Source organism: Sinohyriopsis cumingii, chromosome 8 (assembly GCF_028554795.1).
Source record: "Sinohyriopsis cumingii isolate HCF-2022 chromosome 8, ASM2855479v2, whole genome shotgun sequence".
In the NCBI taxonomy this organism is placed as follows: domain Eukaryota; kingdom Metazoa; phylum Mollusca; class Bivalvia; order Unionida; family Unionidae; genus Sinohyriopsis; species Sinohyriopsis cumingii.
Window position 1 is genome coordinate 54,533,391 of NC_142968.1, and position 27,510 is coordinate 54,560,900.

Genomic DNA, 27,510 nt, shown 5'->3' on the forward strand with positions numbered 1-27,510 from the left:
TATGCGTAGTATTTAAGATGAATTTACTGTTCTTGATTGAAAAATCCGCACTGATTCACTGCAATGGAGATAACCAACAATGGTTGTCTATATCCCGAATAAACAATATGTTGATTGCAAACGCTGGAGAGGACGAGAGACAGAGGCCGAGAGAAACAGGGATAGAATGGGCATAATGTGGTTCGATAGGTAGGATGTCGGAGTGATGGGCTCAGGCAGTGCACATAAACTGGAAGTAGGATAGATAGGTTGTTTACCAGATAGACAGATTGATAGACAGATTACAAGATGGGTAATAAAACAGAACATTTCGTCCACCAACCAGTCTGATTTTGCTTGGTGTCTTACTGCACAGCGCGAAAATGTCTTAGACTAAGACTTGCCGCATTAACTCGTCTGAGCTGTTAGTGTTATGCCACGAATATACATTATGAACATAGAGAAAGACAAAATATGACAATACTTCCTAAAGGAAAAGCAACAAAGATTTGGAACAGAAGTATTGGGTGCATTGTTATGTCAGAAACAATTACTTTTTCACATAAATCGATGCTGAATAAAGTCAAAGGCTAAATCCATTGATATGTGGAACGCAATTTCCTTGTACGGGAAATTAACACAGAATTAGATCTAAAGTGCAGTCAATTGTAATGTGGAAAACAACGAAGAAATAGTTTAAGTTATTGCTGCGAAAATGTTACTAATCAATGCATTTGCACTTTTGTTTCCTTCTCATGCTATGCCATTTTGCAGTAAATATTTTCATAAGCTAGATCACTATGATCTGTCATTCATTAATTCTTCTGCCACAATCTGTTTGCTTAAAACATAGACCACTAGAGTTCTGGAGTATGACCAGTTAGTTTAAATGCCACGTGGTATTCATTATGGTAGTGCCTTGAAAAGCATATAAGACCAATATAAAATTGGACTCATGTAAATAATATAATATACATCTCTGCCGAGCGAAGAATTATGGGATTTAAAATTGATACGTTTTGTCTCTTTTTTTTTGTTGTTGTTTATTTTAATTAAGTTTTGATATAGTACAGTTTGGCGAAATGTTGATAAAATGTTTTAGCGCCAGATTATCTTTCATAATGTAAGGGAAAAGCTTTGACAAATACTAACACTAAAATTCAAATAAATATGGATGGTATATTGTACATGAGGGTAAAAATAAAGAAAGATGTCGAATTTAAAGCAAGATAAAAAGATATCAATGCGACTTATTAAAGAAAACGAGACAAGGAATGAACTAAAAAATGTAATTCATTTTTATGAGAGAATACATACTTCCTTACGGAAATCAACACAATAAAAACAAAAGTGAAATCCATTTTTACATGTGAAAACGAGTATTTTCTCACGGAAATCAACATTGAATAAATTCAAAAGTTCAGAGTGTCATGTGGACAAGAATGACAAAACAAACTTGAACTAATTCTGGAAAAATTACAAATTAATACATTTATGCTGTTTACTCCTTCTCAAGTTATCTGCCATTCTGCAATAAATAATGTTTTAGCCTTATCAATATGATTTGCAATTCACACATTTTGTTACAGCTACAATTCATAACTCATTTGCTTAAAATACATTCTATTAATGTACTGCATTATGGACAGTTAATTTAAATGCCACGTCATATATATTATGTTCATGCTGCAAAAGCCTATAATGCCATTATAAAACTATAGACACAAATACAAATTATATAGAATATCGGAATAATGAACATCCTGTTCAAGGACAAGTAATTTTGTTATATCACTGCAATATAAATGCAAGGATTTCAACCTTCAACAAAAGTATGGAAGAAATATATTTATGGTTGAAAAGTATTTCAAGAAATTTAGATGTGTACAATTTATCACAAGACAGGCATATCACGTACTGAAGGCAGTTACATTTCTTGTCACTCTGTCTATATAAATATTCCTAATTCACCTCAATGGCAAAAGTATATTTCTTAAATTGCCATGCAACCTTGGAACTTGTGACAGGTAAGTTAGAGGTAAACATATTTTGCTAATTGTTGCAAAAGTAGTTGTTAAATGTTTCGTGTATAAATCAGCAAATATATTCAACATTTTCAACAAATGTATTGTTTTAAATATAAAAAAGTCATAAATGTTATTACAAAATTACGATAGGACCATTTTTTACAAAATATAACTTATTATACACAGAAGAATAACAAAAATTGGATATGCATTCATTAATTTTACATGACTAAAAGCTTGCATTGCCATCCCATAAAAACTATTTGTAAAGTCTTAATAACATTGCAAATATGAATGAAACAAGTGACGAATAACAGTTGCTATCAGTGACATTTGCAATCTGAATAAACATTTTTCATCTGAATAACATTTTTAATCTGAATTAACATTTTTCATCTGAATAACATTTGTGTTAAATAATATTTCTGATCTGAATAACTTTTGTCATCAGAATAATATTTGTCATTCATTCAGCAGTAGATTCTAACGACAAAATGCTTTCTGAAATGTTTAGCACAATTTAATTAAATGTAATTTAAATGAACTGATTATGCATTTCTTAAAAGGATTTTAAACAGGAAATGTCAGATGGAAAACATAATCTTTTTAATTCAGACCGATCCAGTTACGAAATTTCTCTTTAATTATAATATTATATAGTGCATCCTTGCAAAATGTTATTATTGCGATGATGAAACAATTTACTCGTTCGATTTTAAAATGTAGCCCACAAATGTTGATGTATGTATGAACCCAAGGGAATCGGAAAAAGTGTAAATGATTAGTATTCTGTGCGTGTAACTCGAGAACAATACGGTTAAACCTGCAAAGAGTTTTTTCATTTGAAGCTTTCTATGTCAAAATTCTGTAAAATACGTAAACTGTCCCTTAATGGATCAAGCAGCAGTGTATATGGTTTTTATTCTATCATTTGTAAAGACATGTCTCTATCGAAAAGACTTTGAATCCGGTAAGTAGTTGGCAAATGTGCTATTTTACAATTGATGGGGACATGGATACTTCGGATTTAAAGCAACTATTTGCTGATTCAGTAACATGAAAACTATTTGAAATGCTGGGTTGGAAAGTGATTGGTATTGAATCAAAGAATGCATTGTAGATTTAACATTAAACAGTGTTAAGAAATTTACAATTTTGCAAACTTTCTGTCAATTTATGCCGGTAGTTGGAAAATGTTCGTTTCTTTATAATATATAGTGACATTCATACTTGGGATTATTATTAGCTTCAGAGGTTAAAACGTTCTCCTATGTAATGATTTCCAAGGCATATGGTTGACCATCATTTGGGGTTGCTGTTGTCTTTTCTTGTTATGTTTAGGTTCGGTTATGGCACAGGCAAATTTGCACTGTTATAATCGGATTCTCCGTGTCTTTTCTTCTTCTGTTCTTCGTCTGAATTTTCATCCCTGCCATAGTCTCTTACAAAGCATCCTGTCATTAAAAATACCATAATTGTCGTCTGGTTTGTGCCATTTATAGCAAACAAGCAAACAAAAACAAACGGTATGTAAAATATGTAAGCGCCAACAGTGTATGCGCAGGTAAAATTAGTTAAATAATCGTTTTGTAATTTTTCGTACTATGAGAATTGATAAAAGTGATTAAAATATAGAAACACCGCGAGGGTACCTGACATTAATTCGGTAAAAGGGCATGTATAATGTGAAGAGTATTTCCTGTGCTTGTACAGGAATATAACAATTAGGTTCTAACGAAATTAGTTTGACGACTCAGAGAGAGAGAGAGAGAGAGAGAGAGAGAGAGAGAGAGAGAGAACAACCTCGTCTATAGTACTGTACAGGTTTTCCTGGGACTCCTGCTCGAAACTTTCAAAACTGTTCAGGCTTTCAGATTCTGAGCCGGTGTTATGTTCATCTTCATTAATTTTCCTGACGTTTTCAGCCTCTGCATACATACAGTCTAGTTTTGTGTCATGTTCAAGCCAGTTTGCATCGCTTTGCTGATTTTCTTCACAGTTAGAAAATCGTCTTCCGTTTATTGAATCAAAGTTTTGTGTGCCTTTCCAAAGATTCCTATTCATTATATTTGAAGGGGAGTTTAATACTTGCAAAGATAAGTCACCCCTTAATGGATAAAAGGAGTCTTGTGTTGAGTCCAAAAGGTTATGTAAACTCCTAGATCTTCTGTTGTGGTATGTGTACTTTGGTCTGTAAGGTCCTCTGCTTGCAGTTTTCTGTGTATTAGGAACGGGTAATGGTCTGTCCAGTATTCTGGAAATCTCTTGCGATATTTCTTCATTTCTGTGCGTTCGATGAGTCACCACTGGCTGATTCAGTATCCTGGAATCTTTTTTACAATGGATGTATGGGCAAGAAAATGATTATTTTTAGATTCAATGAATACATCAAAGAAAAAATGTTAAACGGGTGTCAAAATATTTAACATTTTGCAAAATTTGTCTCAATTTATACCAACCCATGAATGAGGTTGTCAATGTTAGTTGTGGAAATTTAATCTATGGTGAAAACTGTAAAGAAACTACGGAAATATGTAGCAACTTGCTGATATCAATTTATCCAAACCTTTGACACTTACCATCCAAACAGAATGAAATAGGGACATAACTCTTCTGAAACAAACGTCAGTACATTGAATAGTCAACATGAGTATCTCTTGATGATGAGAATAATATGTGTTAAATTAAATATTATTTCTTAAAAAGCCGCTAGACTTCTCAAAATTCTGCTGTACAATGAATCCAGCTAGAAGTCGGAAAGGTCAATAAATCATGAACGGTCATTGGATCACAATAATTGGACATGTGTGCATCTTTAAATGATGGCATTATATATACCAATTTTGCCGTGATATCTAATAGATAATATATAAATAGACATCTCACCCCCCACCTCCCCCAAATATAAACCGAAAATCCAAAGTCAACAAATAAAACAACAAACAGCAAGACAGGTTGCATTTACAATCTGTTGTTTTGCACCTCATTCCGTTGCGAAGCAAACGGGGAATAGCTCTAACAATGTCTATATGTGCATCTTAAGGTGACAGCCATAATATTTATCAACTTTCATGGCGATCGATAAAAAATTGCGAGTCTAGTTATATTCTCAAATATTTGTCACACTGAATTCAGGTATAAGTTGAAAGGGATGCGTCTTATACAAATTGAGAGACGAAAGTGATTTTTCCACTTGCGAAAGTGAATAAAATATTGACCACATTGTTTGGCAGCCAATAAAAGTGCGGGACCTTTGGTGATGACCATAATATTGACCAAGGCAAACCATCAAAAACTCCAGAACTTGTGGCGCTAACAAATTTGTGCCATGCACTGCATTGTTGTACAAGACAGAAAGGTCAATGCCTGCGAGTACAATTGCTGGAGCAAAGGGATTTGTCTTTGAGTAATGACCATAAAAGTGACAACGTTTTATGGCTATCCATTAAAACAAGAATAAGAACAACTTGCACAATCAAATCTGTGTGCCTGGCAGAAGGATGCGAGAGTAGTATACGGGGAGGATAAGTTTAATATCATTGATTAAACTATACTGTTCTATGGTTAGGTAATGTCAACGTTTGGGGCACAATTTGACTTTATGCGAATTTAAATTTCGGATATCGCTACGGAATTGTATAGGAATTTACCATTACCGTTCGGTGCACTAACTACTGGGATCTAGAGGAATTTAGCACTACGGAACGCACCATGAGGTTGTATCGAAATTACACATCATGTTTGGGCTACCCTAGACACTGATAGGAACTTAACATTACCAATGTCATTATGGGAATCAATGGAAATTTAGCATTAGCATTTTAGATACTAATGGAAACTTGACAACGACTGCAAAGGGGCAGATGAAGTTTCAATTTAAGGAAAACACATATTGTTGCAGGCAACATTATTAGAGACAGACATTCGTTTATAGACTGACAAAGCAGATGTACGTATTATGAGGGGAAAACACATACACGCACTGTTACCGACTATCATTCTCACAAACTATACCTTTGCCGTGTTGTTTATTTGTATCATGATTTAAAGTTACTGTGAGTATGTGCGTGTGTGTATGTGTGTGTGTGAAAGAGAAAATTAAGCTATAATGCCCATGAAGCACCATACATATCTTTAAATCAATAGTCTTAATTACTCCACAGTAATAGGGTTGCTTAAGCATTTAATTATTAGTTTCGTTCAATTACTATTTATTTTGTAGAGAACGAAATATCCCCTCCCAATCATGTTGTCATCTCCTTTCCTTGGATATGTCCATGTACGTTCTGTATGTCTCTAAAAATAGTAAATCTTCAGGGACAAATCTCTTATCTACTCGTCAGAATGAGTAATCTACGAACTCCGCACAGATTAATAAATTATTTCTGTCCAGATATACTCGATGAATACATTACATCATATGGCAGAGATGCAGGTTTCTAGATCGATCTTTCTAAACTTTGTTGAAAAATTACCACTACATCGTTATGTGATCATAACTGTTTCGTAAAGTGATAGGTACAGAACGGTACCGACTTTCAAGTGACATATTGAGTGACCTTACTACATCATACCGTATTGATAAATGCTTTACAGATTGTTATTCGCTTCAGTTTAAATATGCAGTTTACCCCATCCCATCGTATCTTATTAATATATTGGTACATGTTTATTAAGTAGTAATTACAGATCGTTGTCAGCATGTCCAAAATACATTTGATTGATGTTCTCTTGCAATATCTGCCGGTTGTTTACAAAAGAAATGTTCGATCCAGATTCTTTTCTTTTCTCTCAATATTTGGGACTTAATTGTAAAAATATTATATTACAAAATGACATTTTCCATCGTAAAAGTATTTATAGTTGTGATTGTTTCATGATAATTGCCCTTGGTATAGAGACCCGACCGACGACGGTTATACCGCTGAGCGCAGATTGTTTATTGTTAGGGATGTGTGTTTGTTAGTGATGTTCAACAGATCAAATTTAGTATATGCACACTATGTGCACACTTTCAATTTGCTATTATTATATCTACACTGAGTTATCAGTGTGAGCATTTGCTTATGTTTCTTTTGAAAGACTGTAGTCTGCCATAATAGCATGTCACACTTCTTGCACCATTGCACGTTAGTTTGCAAAGAGCAAATATTTGCTTGCAAAAATGTGTATGTGATCATTACATATATTCTCCTTTCGATTTATAAGAATTTTGGTGTTTGTCTTAAGATGCGTGTGCATTGTTGTCATGTCCAATCCCCTTACCCATTACTTGTTTGTTGATAGGCGTTGGTACTTGTCTGCAGGAGGATCTGTGTTTTTGTTAATTGTATCCAAGTGTGAAGTGTTATATTATAAAGATGTGTGATAAGGTTTTCTCTATTTGGTAAACATTATGTGCACACTTTCAATTTGCTATTTCAAGAACCACACCGATAGCTTTTTTGGCTATACTGGTCATATACCACACTATGTTATGGGATGGTCCGTCCGTTCTTCACTTCGTTAGCACAAAATTGTTGTCCCTACTCCTCCTTAACTACTTCGAGGATTGCCATGAATCTTTACGAAACACACATTCAATCCATCCTCTAATTGGTCACAAATGAAAACGACATCCAGTATAGCCGGTACAGCTTCGATCTTGATAATCATGGTATCGCTTCTTCTCCAGAATGGATGTTCATATCAATAATGCTAACGATTTATTATGATGTCTACCTGGTTTTGAATAATGCCTTTAGACTACTCATAACAATTACCGTACTATATACTCAGTTAGGCGTGGTGTACTACTTTAATCTGCAACTGTTAAGATTACGACGGATATTGAAAATCAAATTAGACCCATTTATATTGTGCTAACGAGATCAATATAAAGAGTATATACTAGATACAAGTTCTCTTTGCTGTCGATTTCCATTACAAGTATTAGCTTTTCGTAAATTGTTATGATATCGCTTCCAGCGATACAAATATTAGTCTTGGACGCAACCAAGTAAAAGTGTAAACAAACTCATTAAAATTAGTATACGGGAACATAATATTAGCGAAAAAGTCGTACCTGTTTTCTTAGAAGCATTTTTACACCACACTACGATCAACACCAATCCTGTGACCACCAGCAACATGGCAACTCCAACTAATCCCATGCCGATCACTGCCGTTTAAAAGTCCAATGAAATGTAGAAAAATGTTTATTTATGTTTGTCAGTTAACTCTGATAACAAATTTTTCAGCCATGTAGAATGAAACTTATATCAGTTAATTTATATTTCTACACATTTCTACACATCTAGCTGTGAAAGCGAAGAGTGTAAAGGAGATAACTTCTCAGAGTTAATCACGTCATTTGCGAACAATATTAAAATATTACATTTAAAAAAAGACAATGGAATGACAATATATTTAGAACGAAACCTAACAACATACATAATTCTTCTAATTAATTATGATCAAAGTGAACTATGATAAAAGGAAATAAAGTTTATGTAAAATAAATAAATATATGAATTAATATTTCTTTATAACAGGGAATGTTCTGTAGTTTTATGAGAATAGAATCAATAGATCATTTTGAACTACTATACGAACTTACTTTCCGTTTTGTCCTCTTTAAGCTTGTTCTCTGTAATGAAAAAATGGATAAATCCAATTTTCTTGATCTATGATATGGTAATACTTGCCCAAATATAAGTTTGTTTGTTTGTTTGTTGTAGGGTTCAACTCCATTTTTCAGCACACGATAGGCTATATATGGCGGACAGTATTAATGGTGGAGGAAGAACCCGGTAAATCCCAGGAAAGAACCACCGACCCTCGAGAAGCTACTGGCAAGCTTTCTCACATACCCACATTGGCCGAATCCTAAACTCGAACCTACGCAGACAGAGGTAAGATGGCAGTGATCCGTAACGGAGAGCGCTTTAGACCACTCGGCCACCAAATATAAGAAAATATATTGTAATTGAATTACTGTTAGAAGAAGGTTCCACTCTAATATTTCAGCCTCATATTTAAGTAAGAAATAGCCTTGTTTACTGACTAAATCAAATATGCTATTGTTATTAGATGTTTCAGGATCTTATGCTAGAAAATTTCCCTTGTGAAATATCATCAGAATAGTGATATGTCACTCAATCACATTTAAATAAATGTATAGAGGGGTTATTGAATTTGTAGCAAGATTCTTCGTTTAAGGCAGTAGCAAATTCTATATTAACCCTATCTACACCTTGGCGGATCGAGCATATATTTATGTGCTTTGGATCTGTGAATTTCATTGGATCTAAGTTAGGTTGTTCAAATTTGAATACTTTTCATAAACGATCGCGCCAGGCGAGCTCATAACTTGAATGGACTTATAAGAAAGTTGTTCTTGTTGTTGTTTTGGGGCTTAACGCCATTTTTCAGCACACGATAGGCTATACATGGCGGCCAGTATTAATGGTGGAGGAAGAACCCGGGAAAACCCCGGAAAGAACCACCGACCCACGAGAAGATACTGGCAAGCTTTCTCACATACCCACATTGGCTGAATCCTAGACTCGAACCGCCGCAGACAGAGGTGAGATGGCAGTGATCCGTAACGGAGAGCGCTTTAGACCACTCGGCCACTCGGGGCCCCACTTATAAGAAAGCAAATACCCTGTAATAACTTATCTCGGGCACACAGTCATGCTTTTGATGTTAAACTTAAAAGCATCCTTTTTAAATCAATTGCCTCCACCTTTTTTGGCCGATATTCGATGCACCGCTGTTACATGCTATTGGTTAATTGGCATTACATACGAAGGGAAGTACCTCATGAAATCCAATAGATGTCGCTTCGACGAAGTACTGAAATATTGGCACGATTCGAGGGGTAGATAGTTAATATATTGGAACCTTGGCTAGCGAAGATGAAGGCAGTAGCGACATATTCGATTTTTAAACATTGAAATACATCTTTAAGATAAAGATATCGCAATTTTAAGCTTATAAAGTTTGGAAGCTATATCGGCTCTAACAGGGACGATTATTTTTGCCCCAATTGAAAGGTTACCGGAAAGGTAAGGGGATTGTTTTGTTGCTGTAATCTGGATTATTAATCCTTTGCAAATATGCAGGTATATAATGTATTTATTAAGAAGATTTTGCGTTCAGAATTACTGGTACATTTCTTTAAATGAGTACAGGCAGTTGGAAACCTGTGCAAATACGTCTTTCGGGCGATACAATTTTTATTTTTAATATTAAAGAAAAAAGCAGCGAGAAAGTTTGCTCATGTCGATTCCCTCCAAATTCTCAAAACGGGCCCTACTTAATGGAACGTTAATATAAGTGACTAATCAAACATTTTGTGAGCGTATGTTGACATTTTCGTAGAGAATCTGTCCACAAACCAAGCCAATAATTTATTCATATAAATGCTCTGGAGCACTGATTCAGTAACCTTACACTCACCATGCTCTATAAATTTCTATCATTTGATGGCAATCTGAATTTTGAGACCTTACATCATTACAAATCACGTAAGATTATATCTCATCTTGCTAACTACGTTACATTCGGGATAGCACATCAATCGAATTTGACCTCATTCAACGCAGTGTTTGGCTTTATTTTCTTGTTGGCAAGGTTTGAAAAGACAATGCTCTAGGTACACCAAAAGTACCAAGGTACCCGTTGGTAATTATAGCGTCATTATAATCGCCTTTGTTTTCACACACAAAAAAAAATCGCTGTGAGTTGGAGTAAGTATATGCAAATAAGAAAATAATTTTGATATCTTATGGACATCGGTTGAATGCTGGGTACTTTGGGCATGGTCTTAAGGGATATATCCAATTGATTGGTTCAATAAAACAAAGTCTGAGAGAGGATAAACATTACGTATGGTATCCAAATTGTAACAGACATTGCTGGTTCTGTATAAAGTAATTTGTATCCCAGTATTTTTAATAAACATTAAATGATTGGACCATATCAATAAGGTGAAAATAACTTCACTGTTTTATAAATTCATGGTTGGTGAACTTTTCCAAGTACGATACGTTCTTATGCGATATGTGTCGCGTATATCTGGTTTCGAGCAAGGAGATGAAGACGTTTCGGTTTTCAAACTTTACACTTGCATAATTTACCATTTTAATAGGATCTGTAAGAACATGCTCGGGGAATTAAAAAATATTGTTCTCTGTAACGATGAATCATTTGTAGAACCACACTAAATATTCGACTGCATCACCATACTCAGGCAATATTATACATATTCTTGAGTTAATGCCTTAGAACGTTAACGCGACTTTCTTTTCTGACCGAACGTTTAATGTGTATTAGGTTTAATCACTCATAATAATCCACTCATCTCTTTGAATATATTGGGAAATAGTAAACGTCGTCAGGAAATAAGGAAGTAAACACGAATTGGAAATTTTAAAATTAGCAGTGTTATGATTGATGGATGGGAACAAAAGTGAATGAGTTAGAAAATGTTTTTAAAAAATCATTACGTCTTATGGGTCTATCTCAACTTTTGTTCATAAGAAACATGAAACTCAAACAAGTTATTAAATCGAAATGCTAAAACAGTTTGGTACATTCGCCTAAGATGTTTCTTGTACATGTAAACACTAGAGGAACCATACATAGAGGTTTTCATTAGATCAATTTGGTTAGATACATCTCAACTACGAGTTACATCCTAGTACAAACTTTGCTTGATGATTATTTCTGTAGAACGATATAATTATTTTAAGCCCACAGTTTGACACACCATGGTTGTCTTAGGGCGTACAGTAATGAGCTTTACTTTTTAGAAGTTTACAAAGCGACAATGTTTTGAGCTGAGTATGAAATCAGCCTGGTCACTAGTGAATACTAACATTTGTGTGAAAAACAATATGAACCCGGAAGACAAAAAGTAAACTGGTGACGTTTGATATGTTTTAATGTTGTGCAATTATACTTTAAATAATAACATTTGTGGTGAAAACAATCTTTCTAGTCCCTATAATACATTGGAGAGACATAGTCACTCAAAAAGATCTTAGTTGTTCATCTATTCCATTTTATTTGACCTTGATTTCAGGAACGTTAATAATCTTTGTGGCATGGTGACTTCGATGAAAACACGCTTGATCATGTGTTCACTTCAGTTAAAAGGGAACAACCATGGAAGCCCAAGATTCAACATTATAGACGATTGTAACCCATAAATCAAACTCCCGCCACGGCATACACCCCCTTTCCAAACTTGCTATCCTGAATGCAAGACTTTGTCGAGAAGTTTACTTTAAAATTTGTAATCGTGGCGGAATAAGGAAAAGGATAATCGGGATATATTATAAGAAGTTAGCAATCGCTAAACATTCAGAAATTGCCAACCAACTGTGGATCGTTTCTATTTTCATGATGGTAATACTTATTATGTTTGATTAGGAATTTAACAATTAAATAGCAGTATTTTTATCAGCAGACCACACAATTCATTAGACAGTACAAATAAGAGTATTGAGAATGAAGAGATCGAGGTCATGTGACCTCTATGAGTGTTTCTTACCTCTACGAAAATAATTATCAGTGAAAACCATTCTGACATATCGCATGTAGCAGTCCTATCGTCACAATTACTCAAGGTATCTAATACCAGCAACACAAGACGGCTTGATACATTGGCAATTGTTTTTTTAATACGTCTTGACCTGATAGCTGAAATAATTATGTTGGACTAACACTAAAGGGCACTTGAACTTTCAAATAGTTTGTGACCAGCTGCACCATGCGTTTTGAGTGACCTACATTCTGACTTGAGAAGAAATTCTAGTCATTGCATTGTTGGCACGTTTTGCGCCTGAAAACCACTCTGATCTACAAAAAATACAAATCAAGAGAAGACTAAACGAAAGAAGGAAAATAGGTATTACATTAGTACAGGCCATTCCAAACATGTTACTACTTGCATATCCAGCTGTACCTTCACATGCTAAAAATCAGCTATGGAGAGGCTGCCTTATTGATTATATTAATAACACGGAGTTTAAATGAGTGGAGAGTCAAAGTCCTAGAGTGTGGATTACTCCTTAAGAGATGGCCATAAGCAGGAAGCATTTCAAAAGGGAAGGCATGAATGCTTGAACCCCAAACATGGTGGGTGGATGCACCGAAAAGCTGTGCACGGGGATAACAACACGTCTACTAATAAAGAAGAGAAACCACAAGTAAAGGATGACATCTTCAGAGAATATCTTAAAATAAAAGAACAGATTGAGAAGATAAAACTAATGGAAATATCTACAAGAAAGGCAAAAGAGCAAAATAAAGGTGCTTGTTGTGCAAAGCTTTGACGCTGGGACATCGAGTGGTTCAAATATCATAATCATGATAGCCAGCTGAAATATAAAAGCAGTAAAATCACTGTGAAGCAGTGCTACAAGCTGGTCTTCAATAACAATGGCCCATGAATAAGGTGAAACATTCTCAACAAGTTGGCCTTAACGTTATAATTCATTTATGATAAATATGTGTAGATACATTAATTAATAATGGCATATCAGTCACAGATCTATGTCCTTAAAAGTATTAAGCCATCAGATTAACTGTGACTTCTGCATTCCGGCTTTAGCCAAACCAGAATGACTCATGGTGGCATGGTTAGTACACTGGGAAGCGCGGAATTTCGTATCAAGATCGAACTGTCAAGTCAGTACCAGAGAAGGGCAGTATAATATCTATGAGAACACATTCTATATCAGGGAGGTCAGATGTCGTCTGTTTTTAAAATTATATGATTTGAGGCACTCGTTTTACCCCCGATTCTGCAATGAAGGCTACAAAAAGGCTAATAATGGGTTAAAGGCAGCCGTGGAACCTTGCAAGGTCTTATTAGCACCGAATAATATAAGATAAATTTAATCCAAGCTCGGGTTGTATCCCAGAAACTCGTCAGAACCATACTGACATTAACGTTCATCCGATCATGAGAATATTGCATTTACATAAACTTCCGGGCACTTTCAATTTAAGGTCGTGGTGTTTCGACTGCGTAATGCTGCAGTGTCCATTGAACGCCTCATGGACTACACCGGAAAACATTTTTGGTCTATATAGAGACAAAGTTGTATATTATTTGGAAGAGCGCCTTGCTCATTTGGAGGAGGTTATCTTGCTCATCCAGAATACTGATATGAAAATATCTCCAAAACAATGTTATTTCTTCAAAGAAACGTTTGATTTCTTTCAGCATATTACAAAGATACACCGTAGAGCACATCTGATATAACATTATTTGTACCCCATCAGAGGGGGCAACCCATGGATGTGATAGATTACTTCACTCAATCAAGTCAAGGTAACAAGTGTATTTCGGTAATTGCATATTACATCCCCTGCGAACAGATTCATTCTTTATGCCTTATCAAAACAGCACAGCAATAGCTAATTTGTTTGTTGATGGATTTGTGAGCCATTTTGGGTTAGCCCAATAACTACAGCCTGGTCATGATGGTCGTTTTCATTCAAACCTTTTAAGGGATCTGCTCCAAACTTCATTTTGAAAAAACTAGGATAACAGTCTTAAATCCTGAAAGTGGCATTCTTGCTGAAATGTGTAACATCACCGTAAAGACATTGATCAAATAGATTTCAAAATATCACCGAGACTGGGATGAATAGTTTCAATTTCATATGATTGCATACAGATTATCGGTGCATGAAAGCACTGGTCAAACTACGATAATGTGTCGAGAAATTCAAATATCCTCTGAACTAATTTTCCGACCTTCCCCGAAAACGGAATACGAAACTGAGTATGAATCACATTCAAATTCTACTTGCTGGAATGTGGAAAGTATATCAACAAGCAAGGAAGCGAATAACTGAAGCAACTAACGGGCGGAAGATGTGCTATTATAATCAGATATAGGCAGGATATTATGAAATAAGACATATTTATGGCCCCATGCAAAAACAAAGAAGAAATGTCGTTTTCCTAATCTACAAACAAGTGGCAGGGTCGATATAATGTAATTGAAATGTTATCTGATTTAGTATACAAAAACGCAGCCTGGTTGACTGAAACCTCTAAGTTGTGTTGCTTCCAGCAGAGTCTGTTTATTTATAAAGAAGAGTAACACAATATACAAAGATAAGACATGTTAAAGCGTAATGTTCTTGTTAATTCTTTTTATGGAGTGTACGGACTATTTTGAAGGCCACCATTAATGTAGCGATTTTCGGAGGCATTAGTCAATGAAAGCACATGAGCATTTATGCTGATGTTAGTTGGACGTTTGTCATATTCACAACGCCTCGTAGGCGAGTTAAGAACATGAAAATAAAAGTTATGGAAGCAGGGACTCTCTATATTGAAGGCTTTGACACTGACAAAGTGAAGCTAATTTACAGTTTGGTCTTTTCAAAACCTCCGCTTTAATATATTTATAAACAGAGCTTTGGCAGGCATGTCTAGTGTAATATTGTGTTTTTGGTGTTTTCAGTAAAATATATGGTGGTAGTTTGAATAAAATGTCTTTGAGATGGCAATAATAACAAAGATGGCGACGAAATGCTTAATCCAACAAACTATTCAATGAAATTACTGGCGTATTCTGGTTTCACTTTCTTGAAATTCATTTAATTTTGTATATATCTTTACCCCCAATCCTCCATATCCATAGTTGATTGAAAACATTATCGCTAGAACGAATTTGGAATTCTTAAACTATAATTTATAGATCTTCATAAGTCAAAGGGGCTTATGTACTCTCAATGTTTTCCCTCTGGATGATTTTTTCAGATTGATGATGTATGCACAGCATGGAGGGTTGCGTGCGCAAATTTGGAGCTGCTGCTTAACCATTTCATATACTACTATCAGCAAAAAATCCATCATTAATCTGCTGTTTTAAGGTTGTCCTCAATGTACATAACGGAGAACACTATAAGGCACAACATCCAGGGAAGAAGTTTTATTTCCATGGCATTGGGAACTACCATTCTTCAAGGTAATATAGGTTCATATACCAAAGAAGTGTATCAGCTTCAAGGGTATCCTCATCTTGAAAACGTTCGACTGGCGTGCCCTCACATCATAGGGCAAAGCAGAATGGATACTCATCTGCAGGACCAATGCAGACTATTGGAAAGAAGATGGCACAGGAGACTCCTATGTCACTAATGACACTACCGACCCTTATTAATGTCGAAGTCGAACTTGTTTCTTGGACTATACATCCTTCAGAATTTAAATCAACAAAAATAAAGTAAAATGAAAATAACCTCTTTCTAGATCTTTGGCACTGTAACATTATTAAAATATGTTGAACTTGTAGGCCCTGATTGTATCGTCAATATGCAACTCAAGAATAGAAGGAATATCCTCTAAATACATTGTGGAGAGAGAGATTTTATACCGGAATCCTTCACTCGGAAACACCTTGAGATAAAGATATATACTGCCATAAAGCAGCGTAATAAACCTGCTTTGCTAGTAGGAGAATATATAACTTTGCAATAGAACTAGTTCACCCCATCAGCTACAGGAAAATACAGTGTTTCATTATTACATAAATTACTTTGAAAAGGTCAATATACACTCTAACATGGTCTCCCATAGATGGTTTAGGTAGGTGGAGGCTTGACCTTCCTGAAACACTAAAAACAGAAGAAAAAAATTATGAAAATGTATAGAGCAGTGCTTCTTTAGTATTACAACCTACATTACACTTTTGTGGATCCTAACAGAAATCTCTCTAAAATTATCCTAACAAAACATGACAAATATGCCAAGTGTCTCGTTTGAAAGTATTTACGATAAGTGACTAAATAATGCAAAATCTGTCCAGAGCAGTCTAATGATATTCCTAAATGTAAGAATCGAATACATATTTTACAACACACAGTAGAAAAGAGGTTCGTTTGGGATTCTCCTCTCTATCAAATACACTTATGTAGAAAAGTCAAAAATAAGATCCCCTTAACTGTTCCATATGGAGATATTTCACTGTTTCCATGACTATTTGCACAGCACTTCCTTCATTTAGCCAATGTTGAACAAATATCATATTTCGTCCAATATGGACCAAACATCAGTGACTTATAACAGTAAGGACTTGTCTTTTTATATTGCATTTTAGATTTCGACTAAATTTAGACAAAACAAACAGAAAACAGATTCAAAATGCAATACACTATTGATTTATGATAGAGTGAAAGTAAATTCTTTGAGGAATCTGGCTTTGCAAACAATTGGCTTTAGGAAAAGTTGAGCAAAGTTTAAAAACTTTTTTCAAGACCTAAAAGATTCGTACAAAATTAGACGAACCACAGTTGTATTGTCAAGAGAATGAACGAATAAAAGTAAACATCTCTGGTGTCGTTCTTATGGTGTGCCTATATCCAAACAATATTCACAGAAGAACAGCAAAGTAATTTTATCATTTCATTTTTTCACTCAATCTGTTTTTATGCATCTCTTGGAAATAAAGCTGGATAACTCTTAACACGTTATATAATTAAGAATATGTTTCCCTCACATACACATAATCCCTTTTGCATAAATATTACTACAATCATAAAACATCGTTTCTTCAACAATTTAAAAACTATTTTCTAATAACGATGATTCGTCATTTGTTGGCATTGTTCCCTATTTGAAAATCAATGGGAATAAGTTCGTGGATTTGCTATGGGTGCCATAATCATAAAACAAGCAGGTTAGAAGCCAAATACGCAGCAATGTACTACTATATTAATTCTAATATACATTTTACAAAATATCAGTCTCAGGAGTAATTTCTAAAGAGAAATTATTTTACTTTAACTTAATTTTTCTATTTGATATAAATAGTGTATGTATCTTAAAAATGGGAAATCCATAAACCTGCAAATGGGTTTTGTTTTGAGTCGGCGGAAAGAACGAGCTTTATATAGCATATGGATACAAAAAAAAAACGACTTAGGATTTAAAACAATATTCGATTCACTGAATCTATACATACTTACGCTACCACGAAAAAGAAGACACCAAAGAAGTTCCACTTTTGATATACGGAAATACCGATTTAATAGCTGTAATTAATGCAAGATGAAATTACATGGGTATATAATAAATTGTAAGATCCCATAATGGCCGAACCGGTCTTTTTCCTTTCATCATAGTCTTGTGTTATGCGTCGTGAGTATACTAGCCTTGACTAGCTTTTATATCCTGGATAATTATTTTCACTCGCTGAAATTGTATGAGTGTGCGTGGTTGCGAATATTGGAATGGCTTACCGGAGGGAAACATCTACAGGACATTGAACGACACGTAAAATGATAAGAGGAACTAGCAGCATTAAATACTAATCACTATTCATCGTGATTTATGAGCAGAGTGAGAGTATTTGCAAAATATATTTGGTTTTGAGACTGTTTCCCCGTTACCGCTCCGGTGGCCTAGTGGTTAGAGCGTCCGAATCGGATGCGGGAGGTCGTGGGTTCGATCCCCGGCCGAGTCATATCAAAAACTTATAAAAATGGTACTAACAGCTTTCTCACTTGACGCTCAACATTGACAGGTTAGTGTTAGGACTGGTCGGTCTGGTGTCAGCAAAATGTGACTGGGTGCGACATCATGCTACATGTCTGCGGCATGATGCCTCAATGATAGACATCACTATAAACTGCCACACTGCAGACATCGTAGCGATATGACTGAAAAATTCTTAAAGCTACGTTAAAACTCGAAATCAGACACACACACACACATACACATTGTTTCTCCGTTCATCTTTTTATATCTTAACTATTACATGATTGATTTTTAAAATATCAATTTTGTATTTGCTGTTGCTGAATCTAGATTGCTTTGGAATCGATGAAAGAAGAACCCTCATAATTAATCCCTGAATACTGAGTATCAACGGATAGAAATGCGGTCTAAATTACTTTTAATGCGACTTACCTTTCAAGTGATGAAGGATAATTGTATTCGACTTTGATGTAATATTTGTTTCTTGATTTGTAACATGGCATGTGTACTGTCCAGCCATTACTGACCGAAAGCTGGTGATGACTAATTGTTTGCTATCGATAATGTCTTGACCCTTCCACTGGAATGTGCAATTTGGACTGCAATTCGCAAAACAATCGACTGCGAAAAATTCATGATCCCTGAGGTAAAAAGTGCTTTCGCTGAGATTCAAGGATATATTATCAGGTCCATCTGAAAGTAAGTTACAAGGAAAGGAAATCCAAATTTTAACATCAAAGAACTGATCTTATTAGCGATCAATTTGGACCGTTATAAAACTGTATTCCAATATTGTTAGTTACGTCTGTATAGGATATCTCTAAAAATTAAATGTAAGAAACACCATTCAAATACATTACAAACATTAAACACTGTGACGCTGAATATTCTACAAAATTATCTTTTATATGCGGATGGTGTATTTTACTTTGTATTATTATTCTTGCAACTTTGTAATGAATAAATTGCTAAAAAGTATTTGGTCTCAACAACTAACAACCAATTATTGCACTCCAGGAATCGCCAATTTACGACGCATAGCAGTAAATACAAAACTCTTGAATGGCGAAGCTAAAGCACACCCATGTAAAAATCTAGTCGAAGTAGATTACTCAATGGTCTAGACACTCTGAACCATCTCCGCTGAATGCTCAAAATAGTAGTCCAATGTAAATTGTGGCCATTTTGAATTTCTGTTATGTCCATTGTTGTGATTCATAATAGCGTCGAAACGAATCGGTGACGTGTCATCACTAATAACAACGTAGACAGTGGTTTCAGGCTATATAAGCTGAATGATTTGACAATTCGTTTATACAAAGTTCCAAAATAGTACAATACAAATTACAAAGGGGAAGCATTTCACTGATTGTTGAAACGTTATTTTCAATGTCTATAATTTATTATGAAGATATATTTCGTGTATTTAACCAGATGTTCGTTCGTCAAAAACTTAACACTTATGGGATGTATCACAAATATTGCATCTGAGTCTCATACAGAGATTCAGAGGTGTTTGACTCGCATCGGAAAGAAACAAGGGTATTACGATATTTACCTTATTAAAAAACCTTCGTTTTCGCTGTTCTATTGTTTCATGTTTCTTAACTAATATACTCCGATGAGTAATTTTAGACCCTAAATGGAAATAAGCAAAGAACAAGACACACTCCAAGATCCACCCCTTAATTACTTCTCATCTACGTGCACTAGTACACGGATTCCTACTACAGAAATCAAGATATATAGAGCTTCTTATAGAGAAATACAATATGCGGCTGTGTCTGTTACACGAATGCATATACCAGCGACTTTTTAGCATCATCTTTAGGTTATGTGAGCATAGTCTAAATGGTATAGGTTCTGGCGCGTTTAGGCAAGACAATAGGTAGAGTAACTCTCTTCTTTCAGACTTTGCCTATTTCTTATTATTTTCTATTATTTTCCGTGTGTTTTTCAGATCATTGTCGCCTAACCCTGTGGCACACTTTCGACGTCCGTGAGACCGTCGATAACTTTGAACTATATTCTTTGAACAAGGTCCAATATATATATATATATATATATATATATATATATATATATATATATATATATATATATATATATATATATATATATATATATATATATATATATATATATATATATATATATATATTGGCAATTATATTTAGATACTCCAGGACTAGGTCTCAAAATTTCAAGATTTGCGATTTATAGTGCTAGCTGACGGACACGATGTGTCCGATGACTCTGATGGCCTGGATAACAGGATATCTACTCCGATATATATTTGATAGGAAGCCAAATAATTTACATTAGCACTGAAAAGACCAAAAGAGTTTTTTCCCTCTTTCTTTTTGAAAAAGAAATCATTTAACTACTCTACAAATTTGCTCTTTACAGGGCCCGTATTCAATACTTAGTTGAATAGAATTAAGACCTTTGTTGTCAATATCTATATAATTTAACATATAATAAATTTTATCAGTCGAAGATTACCCTAAGATGATGCGCATTTTATAGTAACTTTTGTGCACAGTAGAAGTAGAATATATTTCTGTAAACACTGTATTAATTCTTCATCATCTTTAATATACAGAAGAATCATTTGAAACGCGTCAAGGATTGTGCAAAATGGTTATCACATTTAGAGATAAATGATCAAAACCAGACTCGGGTTTGAAATCGCCAAACCTCTGCTCACCAGATATAAAAATAATTACCAGACACAATTGAATGCGATTGTCAAATGTGCTGAAATATGCATTTACTTTCTTGGAGAGAAAATAATAATGTTCAGATCGGAAAAAATGAGTAGAGACCACAAAAGACTGGATGTAGTCAGACTGTCGAGAGTTTTTTTGCGCATTAATTTTCGATGAAATAGGTCCATTCGACCAGGCTCCTTTGTTCGACCCTGTTAGTGTCGCCGGAAATTGTTATGCCCCCAAGGTCTTGTCTTGTCAAAAGTTATAGAGCGCTACCATACCACCCCGTCTGCGCAATGGTACCCAACGTCTCCATTAACTCCATGGCAACGAACCGGAGCATTACAACACCTTCCTGACAGACTACCAAAAGGAGCGCATTTTCGAAATTGTGCCACATCTTCCATTTAGCGTTGATTTAGCTCCAAAGTATTTACGGATTAATTCCGTTATCAAAGATTTAATGTGCGGTATACGACAGAAAACCTCAAGCAGTTGGAAGGGAGTTTTCCAGTGTATGAACAACATGCAAAGAAACGAATACAAAATACACTTAATTATTGGATAATCAGACTGAGAAAGTGTGTAGTGGTTCTCATAAAGTACTTTGAAGGGATGCAATCACGTTCTCTTCACTAATAAGAACTTTGTTGTTAGCGCAACCAGTACTTGTTACCTACTCGATGTAAGTTAATGAGAAAGATCATATGTTGCATTGTACTTTGTTGCTAAGGAATTTTGCTTTGTTTGGTTTACCGTATAAAACAGGGAAAATCAATCTGCTTTAATCAACTGATGTTTTCCCTGATTTGACGGAAAAGCCGACGTCGTTTCGATTGCTCGTTTCCTTTGTGATGGTACCAAACTTTAGTATGTTCTGGTAGTTACACTAAAGATAAAATCTGGCTTTCAAACTTATTATCACGGTAATAATCCTCGTTACATTCAAAGCTCTTGTACATTGTATAGCAGTGGCTAATTAGATAATAAAGACAAAGGACGAAAATTAATTATCATAGGGCCACGCCATGCTGGCTTTCCTTCCCAGTATTCCGAGACTGACAGAATTATGTCGCTGGTGATAGTATATTTTGAATAAACAGTTTTATTTGAGTCTTGATTCTGCGTATTGCTTCAGTATTTATTTCTATTTAAAATCTGTACAGTCTGTACTTACGAAGGTTGACTACAGCAAAAAGTTTGAGCGGAAGAACTGTAAATTTTCTTTATAGGTAAGTAAAATATTTTCAAACGTTATTTATTTTTTTAAATCTATACATTCTCGTCTTATATGTGTCGGCGACTGATTTAAAAGCATAAATTTTGTGAGATAGACAATATTCTGTTATACATAAAAAATATACCTACACAAGCAGCAAGTTCATCACTGTACGAAAGAGACATTATTTTTCAATTGTCGTCATCTTGACGAATTAAAGAACTTTGTGGGTAACAGTTGTTTATTTCTTACATACTGCCTGTTATTTTATATTAAAATTCTAGTCTCTCTCTCTCTATCTCTCTCTCTCTATCACCCACCCACACACACATAAACACACGCACACACTCACACGAGGATCTATTCGAGTTTATCAGCACCAATAGCGCTGGCACTGCAAACACAAAAGCATTTACTATACGACAAAATGGTTAACTTCCTACGTTGGAAATAGTTTGATATTAAAGACCAATTTATTCATCTTAATCATTTCGTTGAGCCACTACAGCGACATTAATGCAACACTAACCAAAAATTGTTTTAGAGACAGTTTTATCCTGTTAGTATTGAAATTGTGTCACTTCGGTTTTGCGAAGATTTGGCAACATCTGTCGTAAAATGGAGTTCCAATTTTCAATCTTTGAAAAAAGCAATTGCATCTATCACTCTGAGCATAATGTATAAGGCAAGTATTCAAGCTGATTTCTACTGGTTCTTTCTAATTTGATCAAATTGTAACAAGGGATTTCTGTAGTGATATTTACATGTTTCAAGACAAAGTATTAATATGGTTTGAAGTTTACAAAGTTTTAAGGTCTTCAAAGATTCTAAGTGAATTTATTCCTTACTGAAGTAATCCTTCAAGATACATTACCATAATTTGATGTAGCTAGCCCGTCAATTCGCTAGTAGAGTTTTCAGTTTGATGATGTAATACTCGGGAAATTACCAACTTGTTATATATTAATTCTAAATAAACCTTTGAAAGTTAATTTTTTATATTTTGTTGACAAGATTATAAGATAGGTTTCAGTAGGGAATTGCAATTACAAGCGACAGATATCAATCAGGTATTAGGCTTCAATTGTCAATAATTTATTTTAAGTAGTTTCCAATGTCTAACTGTCAATCAGATCTCGAAATCTAATTCGGAACAAATGCAAGGGCATTATGTACCTTACCAGGAAGGACGATAGGTTGCATGAATAATGTATGCATCTATTTAGTTAATGTCCCATGCCCTAATCTATAGGTCTTCATATGTTTGTATGGTTTATTGACAGGTCTTCATACTTCCCTGTATTTTGCCACACTGACTTTCAAACTTTTCCGCAGGCTTGCAATAAAGGCATTTAAATTCTTATGTTGCAGGGCATATTTCCTGAATACAATTCCACAAAAAAGTTACTTAAGCTTCTGCAAGACAATGTTCCTACAAGATACAAAAATTCAAGCAGATTTGGTAGACGATGAAGCTGAGGCAATATTCACATCTATTTATGAACTTTAATGAACTTACACATTGCTTGAGGTATATATATATCACTCTCCATTGAACAGGCTTCACGTTCGCAGATCATACTTGAGAAGTTACTTGCTGTTTCGTTCAAGCATACTTGACATGTAACGTGTTTGAAGTTGTCGTCCACGCCCAAACTGGTGATTTTGTATGCATTTTCCTTGCTGGGGGTTGTTATCTCTGACCCATTTATTCTCCACTTATACACAAAACCTTCTAATCCAAGATGAGTGTCGCAGGTTATTTGAAACGTCTGGTTAAGGATGGGTTTTACTACTTCCTTTATTTTCGGCTTTCCTGAAGCATATATATATATATATATATATATATATATATATATATATATATATATATATATATATATATATATATATATATATAATTTTTCGGAATTACAAAATGTAATCATGTAAATCTTTTATCAATATAATGTACGAAAATTGGAGTTATTTCAGACATAATCGAATACCTGGCAACCAGGTATGTGTTATGGTACTTAAACGAGTAGCAACGTGATTGTTTATTTTTGTGGTGAATATTGTTTTTTAACTTGTACAGAATACTTTAAATGTTAACTATATCGGACTTCGAAATAAGACATGTCTTTAAACAGGACGTCACATTCGTATTGATCTTCTGAATGAAATGAACGTTAATAAAAGCCACGAACTCAATTAAAGGCACTTATTATTTGAACATACCATAACTATCGGAGAAAAAAAGATTTCTCAGTAGAAAAAAGACCGAGAAAATTTAACTTGTATGTCAAAATTTTATTAGAACTAAAATATTTCAGATCATATATATATATATATATATATATATATATATATATATATATATATATATATATATATATATATATATATATATATACCATTCTTGCAATACAATCTAAACGTTAAATAAAGAAAAAGCATTTCCCGTCATGTCCTCATATCTCTATACTCCATTATCCCAAAGTAAGACTGCAAGACTTATTGGAAAACAGTGAGATTTAGAATTGTTTGATTAACATAATCCTGAGATTTAGTTTCTATTTGTGTTTTAGGTCCATCATTAACTTTTAAATTCTATTGGGCTGCAGACTTAGGGAAGACTTACCCAAGTTATAGATGGTAGAAAACGTATTTAAAGATTGCGCCATGAACCAAATAAATTCCAGTACTAAAATGGATTTTATGCAAGCGCTGAAATTGGTTTGGTTTAGTTTGGTGGATATAACGCCACTTGTTTAGCATATGATAGGCTACACTTGGCGGCCGTTATGTTGGCGGAGAAAGAAGCAGAGAAAGCCCAGAAAAGAACTTCAAGCTTACATAGATGTCATGGCAAGGAATTTTAGTTGGTTTTTGATATTGATCATTTCCAAACCGTTCTATTCACAACATTCGACCGTGATGGCAATGGAGATGGACTGCATCTGTTATATGACTCGCGTTACAAGCAATATAACACATAGTGTATCTTAACTGACGCAATATTGACAGGCAAGTAAATGAACTGAATGATATGAAACTATTCAATATACCAGTGCATGTACATTTAAAATGAGGTTGTTTATTTACATTTTTCCATCTTAAATACTTTAGCAGTATTCATGCTAAGAAAATATTTGGGTTGCTGCTGCATTAAGATTTCTAGTGCTCTCTTGAAAAAGACAAAATGATAATAATGAATAAGGGGAAAAGAACACAGAATGTTAGATATGGATCTATCCTTAAAAATTACCCATTTACTTGTGATCTTACGACTTACCTATTACTATAAGGTTTATGGGACTGATAGTCGTTGGTACAACTCCTGCATATTCTTGAAGTGTATAGTTGCCGCTCTGACCTGTAGATACGTTAAATATATTCAAAGATAAGGTACACTGAGGATCCCCTTCTGATATGGTGCAGTCAGCCGATGAATTGTCGACAACACTGCAATGACCGTCTGAAATCTCAGCAATTATGTTATGAACCGAATGAAGAATGTTGGCTCTTAAGGCTGTGATTTTAATATCCCCTAATATCCAGTAGACAGAAATGTTGCATCCGGCGAAAGCAAATGTATCAGCTGAAATCAAAGTCGTGTAACTTGAAATATATAGCATCAAACATGCACACACAAAATATAAAGTTTCTGGAAAAGGAAGTGAACCAGTTTCGACTTAAACTATAAGATGCCATTATTAAGAGCATTTGAAATTTCCGTGTTTGTAATTGCATTAATAGTTTTCAGTTTTGTTTTCTTATGATAATTATAACAGAACAGTCATTGGTACGGAAACCAAATATGCCCCTACCTAGAATATTAAAAAAATAGTTCGAACATGCCTCAAATTAATATTGCTGTAACAACACTTAACATGCAGGGCCGGATTAATCCAGAGGCTAATAAGTCTACATCCCTAGGCCTTCATCTTTTGAAGGCCCTCATTTTGCTTGTTAGAAGAAATGGGTTTAGTGAGTGATTTATGTTTGATGAATTTACCACAAGTCAAATAAATTTGTAAATTTTACATAGAGAAATAGATAGCATGTTAAATGACTTCATACGTTTTGTCATTATATAATACATGCTTCCGTCTTTCGCTCTCATTAGCCTGAAAGCCTGACGTAGCAGCGTAAGCCGCCCGAGTTTCAAGAGATTACAATTGGGGGTGGTTTGTTATGAGGGTAATGTTTTCAGTAAAATAGACAATAACGTCCAAAGAAATCCATGCAACATATTTTGGTAGATCAAGATAGACACTTTTAATGAGCGTTACTCCAATAGCAGTATTAATTGTTAAAATAATGGTTCGTCGTCAAAAGAGATTTTAAGCTCACAATACAAGTCTCACATTTCATTATTAATGGCATATTTTTCATAATATGTTTCTTGAATACCGCTAGAGTCAACAATAAAAGGTCAAGAGAGAACACTTAATTCTCTGTGTGACTGAATCATGCAATGTCTGTACTAATAAATGACAATGTCAATGTAGCTTTATCATAATTTCGAGTTATTGCTTCCTTAAAAATATATATTCAATACATTTAGTGCTTTGTGCTACATGCAACCTAATTTTATGAATGTAAACTGTACTCAAATTTTGATTTCTAAAAAACGTTAGAGGATACATTCGGTGTAAGGAAGAGATGTGACAAGCGATGTGGAAAGTAGAAATTAAATATCATATGCTGAGAGAAAAATACATCGATCTTAAACATATCCGTATTTTGCTAGCAAGCTGTGGCATTTTAAATAAACACAAATTAAAAAAGAAAACAAATAAACGAACAATATTCGTTGCATACTTTGAAAAATATAAATTAATATATGCTGCAAATAATTTACTTGAAAGCCTCATATACTATAACCTCTGCGTCGCAAAATACCAACCCCCAAACTTTACATTGAATTAGCAAGAAGATACAGTTATACTTACGACTGCTTTCGTCGATTTTTTTAACATATAACACAAAATATAGTAAGATTATAGTACAAGTGCGATCCATCGGATTAAATATCTTGTGCAGATCAAACTACTCTAATCTTAAGTTCCTTAACGCTTGATGAGTCAA

General features: G+C 34.4%; 1 protein-coding gene across 2 annotated transcripts; it reads right to left on the reverse strand.

Annotated features, from left to right (window-relative positions):
• Positions 1-1,254: 1,254 nt before the first annotated feature.
• LOC149793552 (uncharacterized) lies at positions 1,255-27,510 on the reverse strand. 2 transcript variants are annotated; one of them, XM_089967521.1, is made up of 8 exons: positions 27,375-27,510; positions 25,712-26,017; positions 23,954-24,250; positions 18,934-19,194; positions 8,605-8,634; positions 8,071-8,166; positions 3,810-4,336; positions 1,255-3,460 (listed from the first exon to the last, which is right to left on the reverse strand). In XM_089967521.1, the coding sequence occupies exons 1-8, from the start codon at positions 27,442-27,444 to the stop codon at positions 3,449-3,451; spliced, it is 1,599 nt and encodes a 532-aa protein (XP_089823647.1). In that variant the 5' UTR covers positions 27,445-27,510; the 3' UTR covers positions 1,255-3,448. The 2 variants fall into 2 exon arrangements, with proteins under 2 accessions (XP_089823647.1, XP_089823648.1); XM_089967522.1 differs by lacking the exon at positions 3,810-4,336.

Coding starts and splice junctions, on each gene's coding strand:
- LOC149793552 (XM_089967521.1), bottom strand. CDS start 27,444: ATGGATCGCACTTGTACTATAATCTTACTATATTTTGTGTTATATGTT. Junction 26,018..27,374: donor AAAAATCGACGAAAGCAGTC/GTAAGTATAACT, acceptor CTTTGATTTCAG/CTGATACATTTGCTTTCGCC. Junction 24,251..25,711: donor CATAAACCTTATAGTAATAG/GTAAGTCGTAAG, acceptor TATATGCTTCAG/GAAAGCCGAAAATAAAGGAA.